Below are 16,967 nucleotides of genomic sequence, written 5' to 3' on the forward strand. Positions count from 1 at the left end.
GACCTTCTGGCAGCGTCACCAACCCAGCGATACACATGAATCCCCAAAGATCGCTTCCCCATAACCCTCCATCGTCTCAATAAGCACTCGAGTTAGGAGGAGATTACACCTGATCATTCATCATCAGTAAACACACACACACACACACACACACACACTGATATCACCCTGAGTGTCTGCTATCTCTTTTAAATGTCAGGGTGGCATTAGATGGGCATGTACAGTGCATCCGGAAAATATTCACCTTTTCCACGTTTTGTTATGTTACAGTCTTATTCCAAAAACGATTAAATGCATTTTCATACAAAATTCTGCATAAAACACCCCATAATGAATGAAGGTCTTAATAAATTTGAAGGCAAATTTATTAAAAATAAAAAACTGAGAAAGCACACAGCATTTGCCATGAAGCTCAAAACTGAGCTTGAGATAGGCATGTGTGTGTTTGTTTGTGTGTGTGTGTGTGTGCATTTGCGTGTGTGTACATTTACAGTAGGTTTTTACAGGGTTTAACACAAATAGGTAGGAATATACTTTTTGAGTGTTTGTTTTTATATAGTGTTGGAATATACATTTCAACTAGCTTCAAGATGTCAAGATTTATCCATTCAGCAGATTTAGCCCATCCATCCATCCATCCATCCATCCATCCATCCACCCATCAAATCTATATACCCATCCATACAATCTAGACTCTGTCTTGGCCCCTCGGTGGTGGAATGAAGTTCCCCTCGAGGTCAGAACAGCTCAGTCGCTGAGCTTAAGACCTTCCTCTTCAGAGAATACGTAGACTAACTTATAACTTTCTTATAGTCTGACTTGTGTAAGAAAAACTACAAGAGTGAAATAAAATGATTGTATTCATGGTTTGAGTCCTGGTGAAGCAGAACTGATTACTTCATGGAAGGCAACATGAAAGCACGTCGTAAATCGCTGTGGATAAGGGCGTCTGCCAAATGCCATAAATGTAAATACAATCCATCCAATTCACCATCCAATCTATACAATCCATATAATCATCCGCCTGTTCCATCCGCGTTCCAGGAACACACAAGCACACACACACAGTTGTTGTGAACATACAGACCAGTCAGGATTCTTCACGGTGAGGCAGCAGCGCTGACCGCTGCCCCCCCAGGCTGTTTTGATGCCTCTCGGTCTGTCAATATAAGGAGGTGTGTGAGCCGGCTCTGCGTCTTTGGGCTGCATTAAGTAAACGGTGGTGTGTGTGGCGATGTAGTGTGTGTGTTTAATCTACTGTGTTGGCCTGAGGGTGCAGGAGTGTGTCGGGCCTTGTCTGGCCGGCCAGTGGCTGCTTTCACGCATGTTGTTTGGTGGCGCGCTGTAATTGGTGGGAAATTGTGTGTGTTTGAAGCGTGGCGTGCAGTGTGTGCCGCGTGCAGAAGAGCAGGTATTAATAACGCCCTGATGCTACTTAAATTACAACTGCAGTGCTTCAATTACACTCTGCTGCCACCATCAATACATTTAATTACACTTCTGATAATTGTTGTGCTAGTTTAGAGAAGCGGGACAATTTCACGTGTGTATGTGTGCGTGGTACAATATCCGGTCCAACCCCGATATTACAGCTTCGAATATCCACATATGCGGATTCGAATGAATACATTTCTGAATCAATGGAACTCAATGTTGATGAGCAGTAAATCTCAGTGTTTTCCAAGTCGGTGGACGGAAATATTGAGTTCCTAGTGGATCTCAAGTTGCAGCCTCCAAAATACATTTAATACGAAACTCTCCCTGTCACTCGACATCCATCAGAGCCTATCCCTGGATATCACGGAGCAGGTCAAGGAAGCAGCCTACCTGTGTTGTTTTTGTCAATGAAATTTATGACGAAATATCTTCATCAATGAACCTTTTTAAGTTGATGAAGACAAGGCGATACGAGACGTAAAAACTATAATGAAATATATCCTGTAATATTGTTGACAAGACTTAGGCCCTGTCTACATGAAAAGCAAACCCTAAAGCCTAGCGGAAAGGGAAGGCACCACACCACACCCGCACCACCACCACATGCATCATGCTGGAGCTGGTATTTTACCTCCCGAACACGGAACGTTTTACATGAATAAAGCTAGTGACATAATTCCATGCTGTTCTTATAGAATTGCAGCTGCCATACATGTAAGGCAAATTCGGTGGCTAATTCCATTACATTCAGAAGACTGATTTCTCCCCCTGGAACAACATCTCCGACTTGGTGTCACGTCTCGCAGGACACGTCTATTTACTGGCTTTGTGGGATAGTCGTGTTTCATCCCACTGCTTGCCGCTGGCTTCAGCTCTGCTGGTCTGATTTACGTTGGCACATCTCATTGGCTTGAACACAGTGTCTCTTGCAAAAGGAACTCCAGAGTTCAACGATTCGATCATTAGTCTTCCTTTCGATGAACCCATCATACCATATTCTGGTATCATTTTAAGAGGATCGATATCAGTATCAGATTGACGCCATCTCTATTGATAGGGGTGTGCAGGCACACACACCCACCCACACACACACACACACACAGTGTAATGTAAGTGCTCATTAGAGCAGGCGGGAGGAGTCGCATCTCGCAGTGTCTCTGACGGCAGCGCAGACTAGCAGCCAAATTCCTGGTTGCTGTGAGAAAAACACAGCCTGTGTGTTCCTCCACTGTGAACTACCGAGTGTGTGTTTTGTACAAAGTGTGTCTTTATGGGGGTTGATGACAAGCTGTGTGTGAACAACGGCGTGGGCTAAACTTCCTCAGCAGCAGAGTTGAACCCCCCACTCCGACTCCCTGTCACGGTATTCTGCTCTACGTGTGGCCTGTCCTCCTCCTAGTGTGCATGCACGCACACAGACAATTGAATTGTCTGTTTACATTTTTTACATGCATGTGTGCATGTATCATAATCTCTGCACATATTTTATGAATATTCATATGTGAATGTGGGTACACGCAGGTGTTGCATTTGCTTAAGTGAATATCTGCGTGTTTGCATGCATGTCCTCCTTCTTGTTTGCACCTGTGTATAGTTTTGTATGCATGTGTGCGTGTTCAATAATCTGTGTATACATGTATATGCATGTGAATGCATGCAAGTGAATTTCTATGTATTTCTATTTGTTTGTACAGGAGTAACATTTGTTACTTAAACCCCTTGTAGAAGTCACATGTTTACCTTCTTATCACATTGTGTTGCCATGTTTTGGTGTGAAAGTGTGAAGGAGCTGCTGGCCAACACAGGGATTAGTGTTTTCTTGTAACAGCACAAGAATGAGTGTGTTTTACAAAGCTTTATTAAAAAGCGATGGGACGAGGATGAATATGAGAATACCAGCTGCACGCCGCCTCCACGATGGGAGGGAGATGAAGGAGAGACATTTTATCCATTATGGACAGTGTTTACAGTGGAATGGAAACATATTACAATTCAGCAGCTACCCAAGCTAATCGATTCAGAACAGTATGAATTTTTCGCTTTTTGTTTGTACTGGTCCAGGAAGAAAATAGGAGACAACAACTGCCTTTTTATTCCATGCCCATTATTTGTTGCAGTTGGTCCTCTTTTGACTCTTGAGCCCTTCACGACTTAAAACATTGTAATTCGATTATCTAATAGTCGCTATTATTCTGGGGTTTAGCACAGAATGTAAGATTGTTGCAAGGATTTTGCAAGGATTTCCCCCCCACACACACACACACCTCTAGTGATGAGTGATTGTGTATTATGTGTGTATTGTGTATTTGTGCCACCTGGTGGGCCAGGTGCATTGTGAGGTTTTTCACTGCTAGAGGAGCGGCGGTGTTCCTCCACAAATTAAAAGTTTTCCTGATGCAGTGATTAATTGAGAGAACAGAAACACATCTTTAGGTTAATGTGAGTTATCCTCATTCGGAGCAGTCTAGTGATCGATTCGTGGCCACCGGGGGACTTGTTTCTCTGGATCTGAACTCAGATCTCGCATTTGGCCCGGTACTCTGTTTTGGTTCACTGAGGTTCTGTTAATACCAGACAGATCTGCATGGCTCAGTGCGTTTGCCCAGGCTGTTCGCCACGTTTTTTTTTTATCCTGTTCCCCAAAGCTCTTCCCTCCAGCTGTTCCCCCTCTCTTCTTCTCTTTTCCCCACTTTAATGCCCATTCCTGGTGAGAATGACAGAGGAGAGGTGGAAAAAACCTCCCAGTCCAACCATCTCCCCATCAGCGCAACCGACTCCTTCATTCATGGGTCATACGATCTTGGTCCAGTTTGATTTGCGTGGCTGATTTGCCTGCCTCACTCGGCAGGCAGAGTCAGAGGAAATTATCGAGTGGGGAAGCGGGCGGTCAAAGACTCTGCTTGGATTCCTGTCAGTCGCACGGGTCTCGAAACGAGGGAGAGGGGCTGGCGGCGAGCGAGAGCTTTAACGGAGGCAGTGGGCATTATTTAAGCGAAGGAGGATTCCGCCCTAAAGACATTCCCGCCTCGTCTCCATAACAACCACCAACAAATGCTTTTCCATGTATTAGAATGGTGCAGCTTCAGAGCCCCTTTATGGGCGACTAGAAGCCCTGTGGGTGTGAGTGAGGGGAGGTGTGGTCTACGACTGTGCCAGGTGGGCGTATTTACATAATCACTCATGAAAATGCATATTGAACTAACCCAGCATAAAGGTGGCAGTAGCCTAGTGGGTAAAACACTAGAATACTGCAAAGTCACATGTTCTAACCCCACGTAGTACCGTTGTGTCCCTGAGCAAGACACTTAACCCTGAGTGACTCCAAAGGGACTCTCCCTGTAACCACTGATTGTAATCGCTCTGCATGACAACGTCTGCTAAATGCCATAAAAGTAAAAGTTAATATCTGTAATGGCCTCTATAGAGCTCATTTGAGTGTGTTATAGGTGTCACTGTCAGCATGAAATAATTTATACAAACATAACAATACATAATTATGATACAATTCAGATGCATTTCGTTCATTTGTAAATGAGAGACTGGAGCCTACATGTGCAATGGTGCCTATATGCACAAATTTCACCATTTTTGGGGGGGCGTATTCATTTATATTTTGCATTTGTAGAAAGAAACGTGTGATCATTATGAAGGCTATCCTAACCCTAATTAGCTCTACTGTGAGGAGAAGAAAGACGAACTAACAAACTAACCTCCCAGCAGCATTTTACTGTTCATTTGCTTTGTTTCCTGTAATGTAGAAGATGTGACATTGAGAATGTGACCTCTGGGCTAAGACTTCTTCACGCGTCGCGTTTTGCCATTAAATCCAGTCTGAAAGTCTGAAATTGTGGTACTTGTTCAAGCACAGGCACCTAAGGCAGCACAGCAGGCCATTAAATTGATTAAAAAACAAATAACCCTTACAGCACCGCAGCATGCTGGACCGTGCCGCTGGGCACGATGTTGAAGTGGTAAAATGCCATATTAAAATCATTTGTGTTACTTTTGGTAAAACAGTCCCTACAATGCAACAACAAGCTGAGGCTTGCGAGGTCCCTTCTTTACGTAACTTAGTTAAAAAGAAAATAAAGAAAATGACCCGTGACTCACTGTACTGAAAAGCATCCTCATTTTATAATTAAACAATTTATTCACCATAGTCCAATTAATTTTAGATGCATATGTGGTAGTGATACCTCTGAGGTGGCTGCAAAGGAGGCCTGAGATGATATGAGATGATAAGCCGTCCATCTCCAGAAATGATAGTATCAGGAAGCAGGACCTGGGGCGTAGTTTCAGGGGCTGTAGTGTCGGAGCGGCGTCGCTTGGGACGGGTAACGCGTTGCCGTGGAGGGATTGCATGAGTGTTCGGACGCTACGAGTTGTCCGGGCATCGTCTCCACGGCGGGTGCGAATCCGTGCTCTCCCGCGAGAGGCTGGAGAGGAGTCAGGCGGAGGAGTCAGGACCTGGAGCATCGGAGGTGGAAGCAGGAGCAGCGTTGTGAGGGGAGCGAGGTTCAAAGGTCATCGGTGGCAAACAAGAGTGGGTAAGGAGCATCCAGGAATCATGGTCGGTGTCACGCGGTTGTCAAGGGTGAGTTCAGAACTAGAGAAAGTCTTACAGCAACGGGAAAGAGTTTGACGATGAGGTTGTGGTGTCTTCAGCTGTGGGCGGCCCTTTTATGCTCGCTGGCGTGCTGGGTTGGATCTCCTTCCGGGTCGGCCAATCGGTCAGGTTGCATGTGATTTAGTTGTACAATTTCAGCTGGGTGACAGGAAACCACACAGTGAATCATGAGTGGGTGGTAGTAGCGTAGTGGGTAACACACTCGCCTATGAACCAGAAGACCCAGGTTCAAATCCCACTACCATCGTGTCCCTAAGCAAGAGACTTAACACTGAGTGTCTCCAGGTGGGGACTGTCCCTGTAACTACTGATTGTAAGTCGCTCTGGATAAGGGCATCTGGTAAATGCTGTAAATGTAAATCACAGAGTGAATGCCTGACTGCGTGTTTTTTGGGGCCACGTCTGACAGTGTGTACCTTCTCTTTCCCATTGAGGAAATCTGTGAGCGGTACTTGTTGGACTGGGGGGGGGGTCCTGTTGGTCAGCTGGCTGCTCTAATATCATTTTTTTTTAGATATTTTAAGCCGTTGTGTCCGATGCCTGAGCTTTTGTCTGAAGGGCGGCTCACTCAAGCAGCCCTGTTCCACCGTGCTCACGTCAGCCTCCAGCGGTCAGTAAGGAAGCGGACTGACCTATTTATGGATTCTGTTTATAAAGTACTGTGTTTTTTTTTCTTCTTGCATTTTGTTAATTTTGTGTTGGATGAAAGCTGCGTTGCTTCCCGTCCTTCCTGCTGATGAGTCAGGGAAGCCCAGTTGGGCCCAAGGATAGGAAACTGTATAGTGACATCAGCGCTGGACTGAAATATCTATGGTGTGTATACATGTGTGCGTGTGTTCGGATTGTGTGTTCACTTCTGAGTCACTGCAGCTTCACTGAAAGAGTTAAGCAGGATCTCTGAGCTGGTTTGAGGTAGTTCTGGTATGAAGTGCTTTCTTATAATTTCTGGGATAAAACCTATGGAATATGAGATTGTATTTTCAAATTTCAGAAGTGAAATTGTGCTGGATTATGCCAAAATTAATATACACAGCAAAACATCTGAGATATTTGGGCGGAGTGTGTTGTGGTGTGAGGTAATGCAGTGGAATGGGGCACGAAGTATATGATTGGAGGGGAGTGTAGTCTGAGTGGAGTGTGGCGTGAGATAGTGGCGTGGGATGTTCTGTGGTGTAATTGAGTGGAGTGTTTTGTGAGGTATTTTGAGTGGCATGTGGTGCATGGTAGTGGAATATTCTATGTGGTAATTGTATGGAGTGTGATCTAAGGTACCTGTGTGTGAGGTAGTGTGTGGGATCTGAGTGGTTAGTGGTAATTGAATAGACTGATGTGTGAGGTAGTGCTAGGTATTTGAGTGAAGTGTGGTTTAAGGTATTTGATTGGAATGTGTTGTGAGGAATGTCAGTATAGTGTTGTGTGAAGTAGCAGAGCGAGATGGGATTTGAGGAAATGTGAGGGATCTGAATGGTTTGTGGTAATTGAATAGTGGTGTGAGGTAGTGCTAGGTATTTGAGTGAAGTGTGGTTTGAGGTATTTGATTGGAATGTGTTGTGAGGAATGTCAGTATAGTGTTGTGTGAAGTAGCAGAGCGAGATGTGATTTGAGGAAGTGTGAGGGATATGAGTGGAGTGTGGTTTGTGGTAATTGAATAGTGGTGTGAGGTAGTGCTAGGTATTTGAGTGAAGTGTGGTTTAAGGTATTTGATTGGAATGTGTTGTGAGGAATGTCAGTATAGTGTTGTGTGAAGTAGCAGAGCGAGATGGGATTTGAGGAAATGTGAGGGATCTGAATGGTTTGTGGTAATTGAATAGTGGTGTGAGGTAGTGCTAGGTATTTGAGTGAAGTGTGGTTTGAGGTATTTGATTGGAATGTGTTGTGAGGAATGTCAGTATAGTGTTGTGTGAAGTAGCAGAGCGAGATGTGATTTGAGGAAGTGTGAGGGATATGAGTGGAGTGTGGTTTGTGGTAATTGAATAGTGGTGTGAGGTAGTGCTAGGTATTTGAGTGTAGTGTGGTTTGAGGTATTTGACTGGAATGTGTTGTGAGGGATCTGAGTGGAGTGTGGTAATTGAATAGACTGAGGTGTGAGGTAGTGCTAGGTATTTGAGTGAAGTGTGGTTTGAGGTATTTGACTGGAATGTGTTGTGAGGGATCTGAGTGGAGTGTGGTTTGTGGTAATTGAATAGTGGTGTGAGGTAGTGCTAGGTATTTGAGTGAAGTGTGGTTTGAGGTATTTGACTGGAATGTGTTGTGAGGGATCTGAGTGGAGTGTGGTTTGTGGTAATTGAATAGTGGTGTGAGGTAGTGCTAGGTACCTCCTGTGAGGAATGTCAGTAGATGTGATGTGAAGTAGTGGAGAGAGGGGTGGTATGACAGGGGCAGTGGTGGCCTAGGAGGTAAGGAAACTAACCTGTAATCGGAAGTTGAATCCCGAACCGCCAAGGTTACACTGAGCAAATCACCGTCCCCACACACTGCTCCCCGGGCGCCTGTCATGGCCGCCCACTGCTCACCAAGAGTGATGGTTAAATACAGAGACACTGGATGCTGTGTTGTAGCGTGTCACATGTGACAACTAATCACTATCATCGATTTATCATTATCGAGGTAGTGTGAGGTATCTGATTAGAGTGGGGTGTGAGGTAGCGGAATGTGGAGTGTATATTGTGAGGTAATATTGTGGTGGTTCCTGTGATACTCTCTTGTGTGATTGGATGGTGCGGTTCTGGAAATTCATGCCCGTCACAGCATCTCTTAAAGCTACAGTGCACCCTTTTCTGTTCACAGACAGATTGTTGGACCTAATTATTAAAATATCTGTATATTATTTACGCATTTTTTTGTCCATCATTTGACCAGCCCATTGCTGGCCCGCGGGCTTAATAAACATCGGGTGTCATCCATATGTTTGGTGTCTGCACGTCTCCAAACTGGAAACGCGTGAAATGGGCCGTATGCACAATACGAGTCATCGCATAAAACACGTATGATCCCTGCTGACCTTTTAACTGTCGGTCACATCAAATGACATCACGTCACAACATATCAGAGCCGTCAGATGGAGCCGGCACTCCATTTTCTCTTTTCTTTTCTTTTTTTCTTTTCTTTTATTCCCTCTTCTTGATTTCTTGCCTCTCAAATGATTGGTTTGCAGAGCCCGGCGTGAAAACAGCGGGACGGCGCTATTCTCACCTGTGTGTGTGGGCCGAGTAGATTGCAATGGAGGCGCGTTGCGCGCCTGATTTCCAGCTCGGCCGCTGATGACCGGGTCCTGACTCCTGGTCAGTCGCCGGCTCATTAGCCACCGCGGCTACAGCAATGCGAGTTGTTTCGCGTTGTTTCAAAAATTCGTACGGACGCGCCCGCCGATGAAGAAAAAGTTCCCGAAGTTACCAAAGCCCGTGGGTCGTGTGAAGGCCAATATTTACACAGTCGTGTGTTAATTACCCAGTGTGCACCCTGGTTGAAGAAAGTGAAGCGATTGTCGCATGTGATACACAGCAGCACACGGTGCACACAGTGAAATTTGTTCTCTGCATTTAACCCATCACCCTGAGTGATAGGCGCCCGCGGAGCAGTGTGTGGGGACGGTACTTTGCTCAATGGCGGATCGGGATTCGAACCGGCAACCTTCTGATTACGGGGCCGCTTCCTTAACCGCTAGGCCACCACTGCCCCACTGGTTGGGCATGCGATCTAGCCTTTGTTAAGAGCGTTGTCTGTTCTTCGCCGTTTTTTAATGGCCGAATCGAGCAGCAGTCTCGGCAGAACCGACGCCGTTATCAGTTCCTGCACAGCAAGAACTTCTCCATCAACGATTTAAACTTAAAGATACACCACAAATACGAGTCTGGAGCGTGGCCGACTGACAGCGGCCATTAAACTGACATTCGTGGTGACAGACAGCGATGGATGTGATTGTCACGTCTGATGTCACTGTTAAAAGAGCATCAACGAGATGGGAAAATAAAAGAAAAATATTTGACCATTGAACAATTGAGAATCCCAGCTCTGAGCGTGTGTGTGTGTGTGTGTGTGTAGGGGACACTATTTAAAGGAGATGCACGAGATGCTGTAATGCTCATTATTCCCTGCAGAGTCGCTGATGTTATTACATAAGAGTCATGCTGCTGCACGCACGCCTGCTTTAAATGGCAACAGGTCACAACCGCTGCAGCTGTGTGTGTGTGTGTGTTGTGTGTTAGTGTGTGTGTATGAGTCCTATCCAGAGCTCTGCATGGCGCTGACCTGCTTGACCTCTTGTGTTCACGTGAGCATGGACACCTATTAGGGCTGAGCGATTTTAAGGAGAAAATTTTAAGACAAAAATTGTGATTGCAATTTAATTTGTGATTAATTACTATATTACGTGTATTAAAAACTGTATCACAATAGTACATCGAAATATGAACTGTGCTGTAACTAGCATACCGTAAATTGAGGACCCGTAATCCTTGCTTGCGTTTAAGTGGGCGTGGCTTTAACATGGGACACATCTGATTGGTGTGTACGTCTATCCCACAGGGACATCAGAGCAACATGACTGGACAGGACTGAGAGGTCTACAACATCACATTATCGTCTTCTCAGGAGTTTAATAAATCACATGCACTTTTCGCGTTTTGCCCCGTTGTGCATGCACTCGCTAAATTACCACTCGCTGATTTTTGAGAAATTCCTTTTGCTGTCTGAACTCTGCGTATTCTGCCGCACGCCCCCTCGGACAGACAGAGTGTCGTCTGCCCACAGTCTGGCCATTCGTCTTTCGTCCCGGTCCCGCTCTCCCACCGTGTCGTCGCTGCAGCTGCCTCTCTTCTGCCTGCATCCCCAAACACCCCAGGGGGGGGTCACCAACGCTCCAGTCTCTCATTTACATTTACAGCATTTACCAGACGTCCTTATCCAGAGCGTCTTACAGTCAGTAGTTACAGGGACAGTCCCCCCCCTGGAGACACTCAGGGTTAAGTGTCTTGCTCAGGGACACAATGGTAGTAAGTGGGGTTGCGAGTGTAGGCTACTACCACCCGTGGTAAAAAAAATGTGTAAAAAAAATGTGTAAAAAGCCCATCACTGTCTCCAGCATGTTTGCGCATACGTCCTGCACAATTCCGGTTCACACACACATTGCACACACAAAAACACACACACACACACACACACACACACACACACACACTCCATGAATTGAGGCTTGTTGCTGTAGCGATGTGTGTGTGTGTAGAACTAAACAGCTGGATGAATGTTCACATTATTTAACCTTGATAACACACACTGACACTGGACATGTACGTCAACATTGGCACACACACACACACACACACGTGGTATTGATAAGAGTCCTTGTGTTCTGTATTGTTCTCAGGTGCTTGACTCAGTGGTCGGTGATGGACTGATGTGTAAAAAGCCCATGAGTCCCGTGTTAGAGATAAGGGGCCTTTATTCTAATTGGGTTACGGCAATAAAAGCTCTGGCCAACAAAACAGCTTCCGGATAAAAAGCATCCGTCAGGGCAGGGATTAAAATAAAGGTCGTCCAGATGGACACCGGTGGTGTGAGGGGGTCTCCAGGCACGCCCAGACTGCGCTTTACACAACAATTTGCATTTTTATAATTCAATTTGTGCGAGCTGTCAATCAAGACTACAGACTCCTCCCCTTTTAAAACTTTGTTTATGAAAGCATCATTAAGGTTAATCTTCCCGCTGTCAGAACTAACAAATAGGGCCCTTTGTCCTGAACACTCACACGAGCACACTGGGGCGGAGCGGACAGTAGCTGCGCCATGCGCAGATAAACAGGAGCGACGGCCCTGCAGCCGAATCGCTGATAACGGAGTCTGGACCACCAGACTACGGGACGGAGGTTCAGCCGCCTCCTCCAGATTAGATCTTCACTCCCTTCATCTCTCCCGCTGTTTCACTTACCCAAACCTGCCAGGGGCCTTTTCATTGGCCAGAACGCAGTCACATGTACAGCAGGAGGGAGGTTGGAGCTTCAGAATGCTCGTCTGCTTGAAGTGAAAGTGAAGTGATTGTCATTGTGAGACACTGCAGCACAGCACACGGCGACACAATGAAATGTGTCCTCTGCTTTTAACCATCACCCTTGGTGAGCAGTGGGCAGCCATGACAGGCGCCCGGGGAGCAGTGTGTGGGGACGGTGCTTTTATCTACATCCTATAAAGTCCACTTCCTGACCCGCTAGGCCACCACTGTGGGATTGGACCTCGGACGTGTGAGTCCTGTCCAGCAGCAGCTCGGTTCTGAAAGGTTCTGCCTGTAAGGCGCAGTAAGTAGGACTCCGCTCTGCAGTTGACATTGCGTTGGCGCTGATTATGCGGCGCTGAGACTGGCGCCGGGGGGGGTTTTCATGGGCGTCAGTCGCAGTGTAGATGACGAGGCAGATGTGTGTAATTAATGGGTTCTGACAGGAAGTCACTAAAAAAAAACATTCTTAAAGTTCACAAGAGCAATCACGGAGCAACAAGGAGCAGCGCTCATGCAAAGTCTAGTCAGAATCAGCACGTTCATTGTCAGGACCAATCTCCTGTGCGAGGCTTGTCAGCACTGGTTATTTCACGTGTTTGCACAATTATTTGCACAGCACACAGTGAAATTTGTCCTCTGCATTTAACCCATCACCCTGAGTGAGCAGTGGGCGGCCATGACAGGCGCCCGGGGAGCAGTGTGTGGGGACGGTGCTTTGCTCAATAGCACCTCAGTGGTACCTTGGCGGATCGGGATTCGAACCGGCAACCTTATGATTACGGGGCCGCTTCCTTAACCACTAGGCCACGACTGCCCCAATTTTCCGTTATCAGCGATGTATTCCCTGCTCTGAATACAGCAGAAGTAATGCACATGAAGGACTTCTATTCATTTCTAAATCTTTTGTATTATCACGTTATTAACGAATCACATAGCCAGTTGGTCATGTGAAGGACTGAACAAAAACACACATACACACACACACACACACACACACACACATAGTTGTTCAGTGGAGAAACAACTTGAGAGGGAGTGATAGAGAGAAGTTCTGCCTGTCAGACTTCATCTGGTTCCCTCACCTCCTCCCTCTTGCCCTTCCTGCCCAGCTGCACTCCACTCTTTAGTTTACACACCCACCACCAGGGAGTCTGAGTCTGAGCCGGTGTGTGTGTGTGTGAGAGAGAGAGAGCGAGAGAGATGATAGAGGGCAATACCTGTGGTACATATGCTTGAATACCATCGGCTTTGAACGCTCATTTTCTTCCATGAATCAAGAATAAATAATTTGCAACATGATATTCCAACTGGATGAACACCGTCGTCATAATGGATTATTGCACCTGTCATCTGCTCCATAATTATGATTAAAACAATCATGTCCTGTCGTATTGTGCAATACTGATAATGGGTAATGACACAATGACTGTGTGTACAGGCAGGCTGTCTGTTTTATCACACACACACACACACACCTACTTTTTAAAATCTGTCTGCTGCTGTGGTGCAGGGTATTCAGCTGAAACTGACCCCCAGTTCGTGGTGTGTCACACCCTTTCTCTTCTTCTTCTGTAGAAGCCCCCTGACCCCCATCAGAGGCACGGGCCTGATTTTCACGAGTCTGATTTTCACTCGATTCTGTACTGGACATTGCGTGTGTATGAGAGAGATGTGTGTGTGTGTGTGTGTGTGTGTGTGTGTGTGTTTTTGTGCCTAATCGATTCCTCTGTGGTATACCCTAGTATTTACACACACACACACACACACCCCGCAGACAAGCATTTAGTTATCTTTCTAATTACTGTAGAGCCGAGTGTTCCTGCTCTACAGACCTGCAGGGGAGAGATGGAGCGATATGGAGACAAGGAGAAAGCGGGACCAGCATTAGGATGGCAACTGGGAGTCTGTGTGTGTCCCTCCAGGTGCAATGTGGTTCCTGTCACTTTTTGCCAGATGTTGAAGCTGCAGTTCAGCATTGAATCATCTAAGCAGGAGATGACGATCCATGCCGAGTTCTTGTCGTGATTAGAAATGTGTACACTACCAGTCAAGGACTAGGACGTCCCTACTCTGTGGCGGTTATGGAGACTAGGATGGAGCCATTTAAAAGAATCCTATTTCAGAAACATGTTTAGAATTTGTTGTATCAGGAGAAAGTGAAGTATGTTTGATGAATTATTTTTTTTTTTACCTTCATGGCTGCTTTGTTCACTATTTTCATCATCAAAACGAGATGCTCAGTAACATGAGTGAATGATAAGAGTGTTCAGCATGGTGGTGCATGTATGTGTGTGTGTATGAATACAATGTTCTAAATTCCCAAACGTCCAAGGTCTCTCTCTCAGTCTTTCTCTTTCTTCAGATGGGCTCATTTATCATTGACTGCCGCTCCCCTATTCAGTAAACGAACTGGCATGTTGGCACACTGATGAGTGTGTGTGTGTGTGTGTGTGTGTGTGTTTTCAGCCTAAACCCCAGCTGTGTGTGTTAAATGTTTTTCCCTCAGCGTAACTGAACTAAATGATTCATGGAGTTGAACCTGATGTAGTGACATCCTGGCTTTCTCTCTCTCTCCCTCTGTCCAGGCTCCGTGGCGCTCAGCGTGCTTTTGGTGTCGCTGGCGCTGACGGTCTGTGTCGTGTGGCTGGTGGCTCTGTGTGGCGTCTGCAGCTGGTGCCAACGCAAGTTGGTGAGTGCAACATTTACACAGATGAGCAGCAATGTCAACCCTAAAAGAACACAAGAATTAAAATGAGGTTTTACTGTAATTCATGTCAAAATTAATGTGTTTATCGCTGCAATTAATGTTAAATATTTAACACGTTACAATAATTGAAAGGCATCAACATTCGCACGTACGTGTTGCATCAATTATTGAATGTGGGCATGTCTGCCATGCAGGGAGTGCATATTCAGCAGCCAATCATTGTTCCTGGCTCACAACAAAATAGCTGCTTAACCCACAATAAACCCAAGTGACTGACCAATGCATTCAAGTTTGATTGATTAATTTTTGTGGGGATGTTACCTTGATCAAGGGGACCTCGTGGCATCTTGACAGTTCAGGACTTACTCGGTAGGCTTCCACTGTACATAAACACTGCTCAAAAAGTAAAGGGAACACTTTAAAGGGAACAAAACAAAGTAACTCCAAGTGAGATCAAAATATCTGCTTAAGAAGCAACACTGATTGATATATGATTTCACATGCTGTCATGTAAATGGAATAGACAATAGGTGGAAATTATAGATGGTGGTGATCACAGACCGCTTCGCAGTTCCGATGCTTTCTGGCTGATGTTTTGGTCACTTTTGAATGCTGGTGGGGCTCTAGGTGTAGCATGAGACTGAATATTCAACACAAGTGGCTCAGGTAGTGCAGCTCATCCAGGATGGCACATCAATGCGAGCTGCGGCAAGAAGGAGGTGCTACCAGGAGACATGCCAATACATCAGGAGACGTGGAGGACACCGTAGGAAGGCAACAACCCAGCAGCAGGGTGCTGCCTTTGCCTTTGTGCAATGAAGAACAGAAGGAGCCCTGCCAGAACACTGCAAAATGACCTCCTGCTGGCCACAAATGTGCATGTGTCTGATCAGACGGTCAGAAACAGACTTCCTGAGGGCGGTATGAGGGCCCGACATCCACAGGTGGGATTTGTTCTTACAGACCAACACCGTGACGCATGACCGGTTCGGCAATGGGTCAGTAATGGCGTGTGGTGGCATTCCTTTGGGGGGGGGGCACACAGCCCTCCATGGGCACGCCAGAGGTAGCCTGACTGCCATTAGGTACCGAGATGAGATCCTCAGACCCCTGGTGAGACCATATGCTGGTGCAGTTGGCCCTGGGTTCCTCCTAATGCAAGACAATGTTAGACCTCATGTAGCTGGAGTGTCAGCAGTTCCTGCAAGACGAAGGCACTGGTGCTATGAACTGGCCCACCCGTTCCCCAGATCTGAATCCATTTGAGCACCACAGACTGTCCAGGAGTTGGCAGATGCTTTAGTTCCAGCCTGGGAGCAGATACCTCAGGAGACCATCCGCCACCTCATCAGGAGCATGCCCAGGCATTGTGGGGATGTCATACAGGCACATGAAAGCCACACACTACTGAAAGTGAAGTGACACACTGCAGCACAGCACACGTGCACACAACAAAAAGTGTCCTCTGCTTTTAACCATCACCCTTGGTGAGCAGTGGGCTACCATGACAGGCACCTGGAGAGTAGTGTGTGGGGACGGTGCTTTGCAGGGTGGCACATCAGCGGATCGGGATTCGAACCGGCAACCTTCTGATTACGGGGCCACTTCCTTAACCGCTAGGCCACCACTGCGCCTCATTTTGACATTACATTAGTATTTAATAAGAACATTTCATTCACTCAGCTCTAGGATGTCTTTTTGGTGTTCCCGTTATTTTTTGAGCAGTGTACATAATACATATCAATGCTACCGCATTCAAAAATAATTGATCATATTTGTGGGGGAAGTAGACAGTACTCCGTGTGTATTGAAGAAGAGGAGAGCAATAAATACAGTTCTGTTTGAATGCACCCAATTGCACCCAGTGGAGAGGAGTGTCGGAAACATTAGTGATTTATTAGTGATTCATCTCTTCTCTCTAAATGGCCCGTGGTGACCCACATGGTGCTTTAATTCTCCATGGTAAAATTCCAGGTCAAATCTGAACGTCAGTCAATATTTACCTGCTACAGAGTCTGGAAGCACCGCCTCGTCTTCAAACATGCCGCTTTCATAAGCGCCTAAAACGCGCTAATGTGACACAAATGTGTTCTCTTTCAGCATTTCAATTTGGTAACAATGGTGGATCCATTAAAGCAGTGATTCTCAACCTATGGGTGTCACAAAATCATTTTAGTGGGTTGCAGGCCTATTAAATGTTAAAGGTACCC

The 16,967-nt window shown here is 46.1% G+C and overlaps 1 protein-coding gene across 1 annotated transcript in view; it reads left to right on the top strand.

Moving 5' to 3' along the window:
- Positions 1-16,967, top strand: part of syt7a (synaptotagmin VIIa) — a 71,805-nt gene that overhangs the window by 16,605 nt on the left and 38,233 nt on the right. The window contains exon 2 of the mRNA XM_028957297.1: positions 14,636-14,739. Coding sequence (XP_028813130.1) covers positions 14,636-14,739 — 104 coding nt within the window. The remainder of the gene's footprint in view (positions 1-14,635; positions 14,740-16,967) is intronic.

Source organism: Denticeps clupeoides, chromosome 17, assembly GCF_900700375.1.
Source record: "Denticeps clupeoides chromosome 17, fDenClu1.1, whole genome shotgun sequence".
In the NCBI taxonomy this organism is placed as follows: Eukaryota; Metazoa; Chordata; class Actinopteri; order Clupeiformes; family Denticipitidae; genus Denticeps; species Denticeps clupeoides.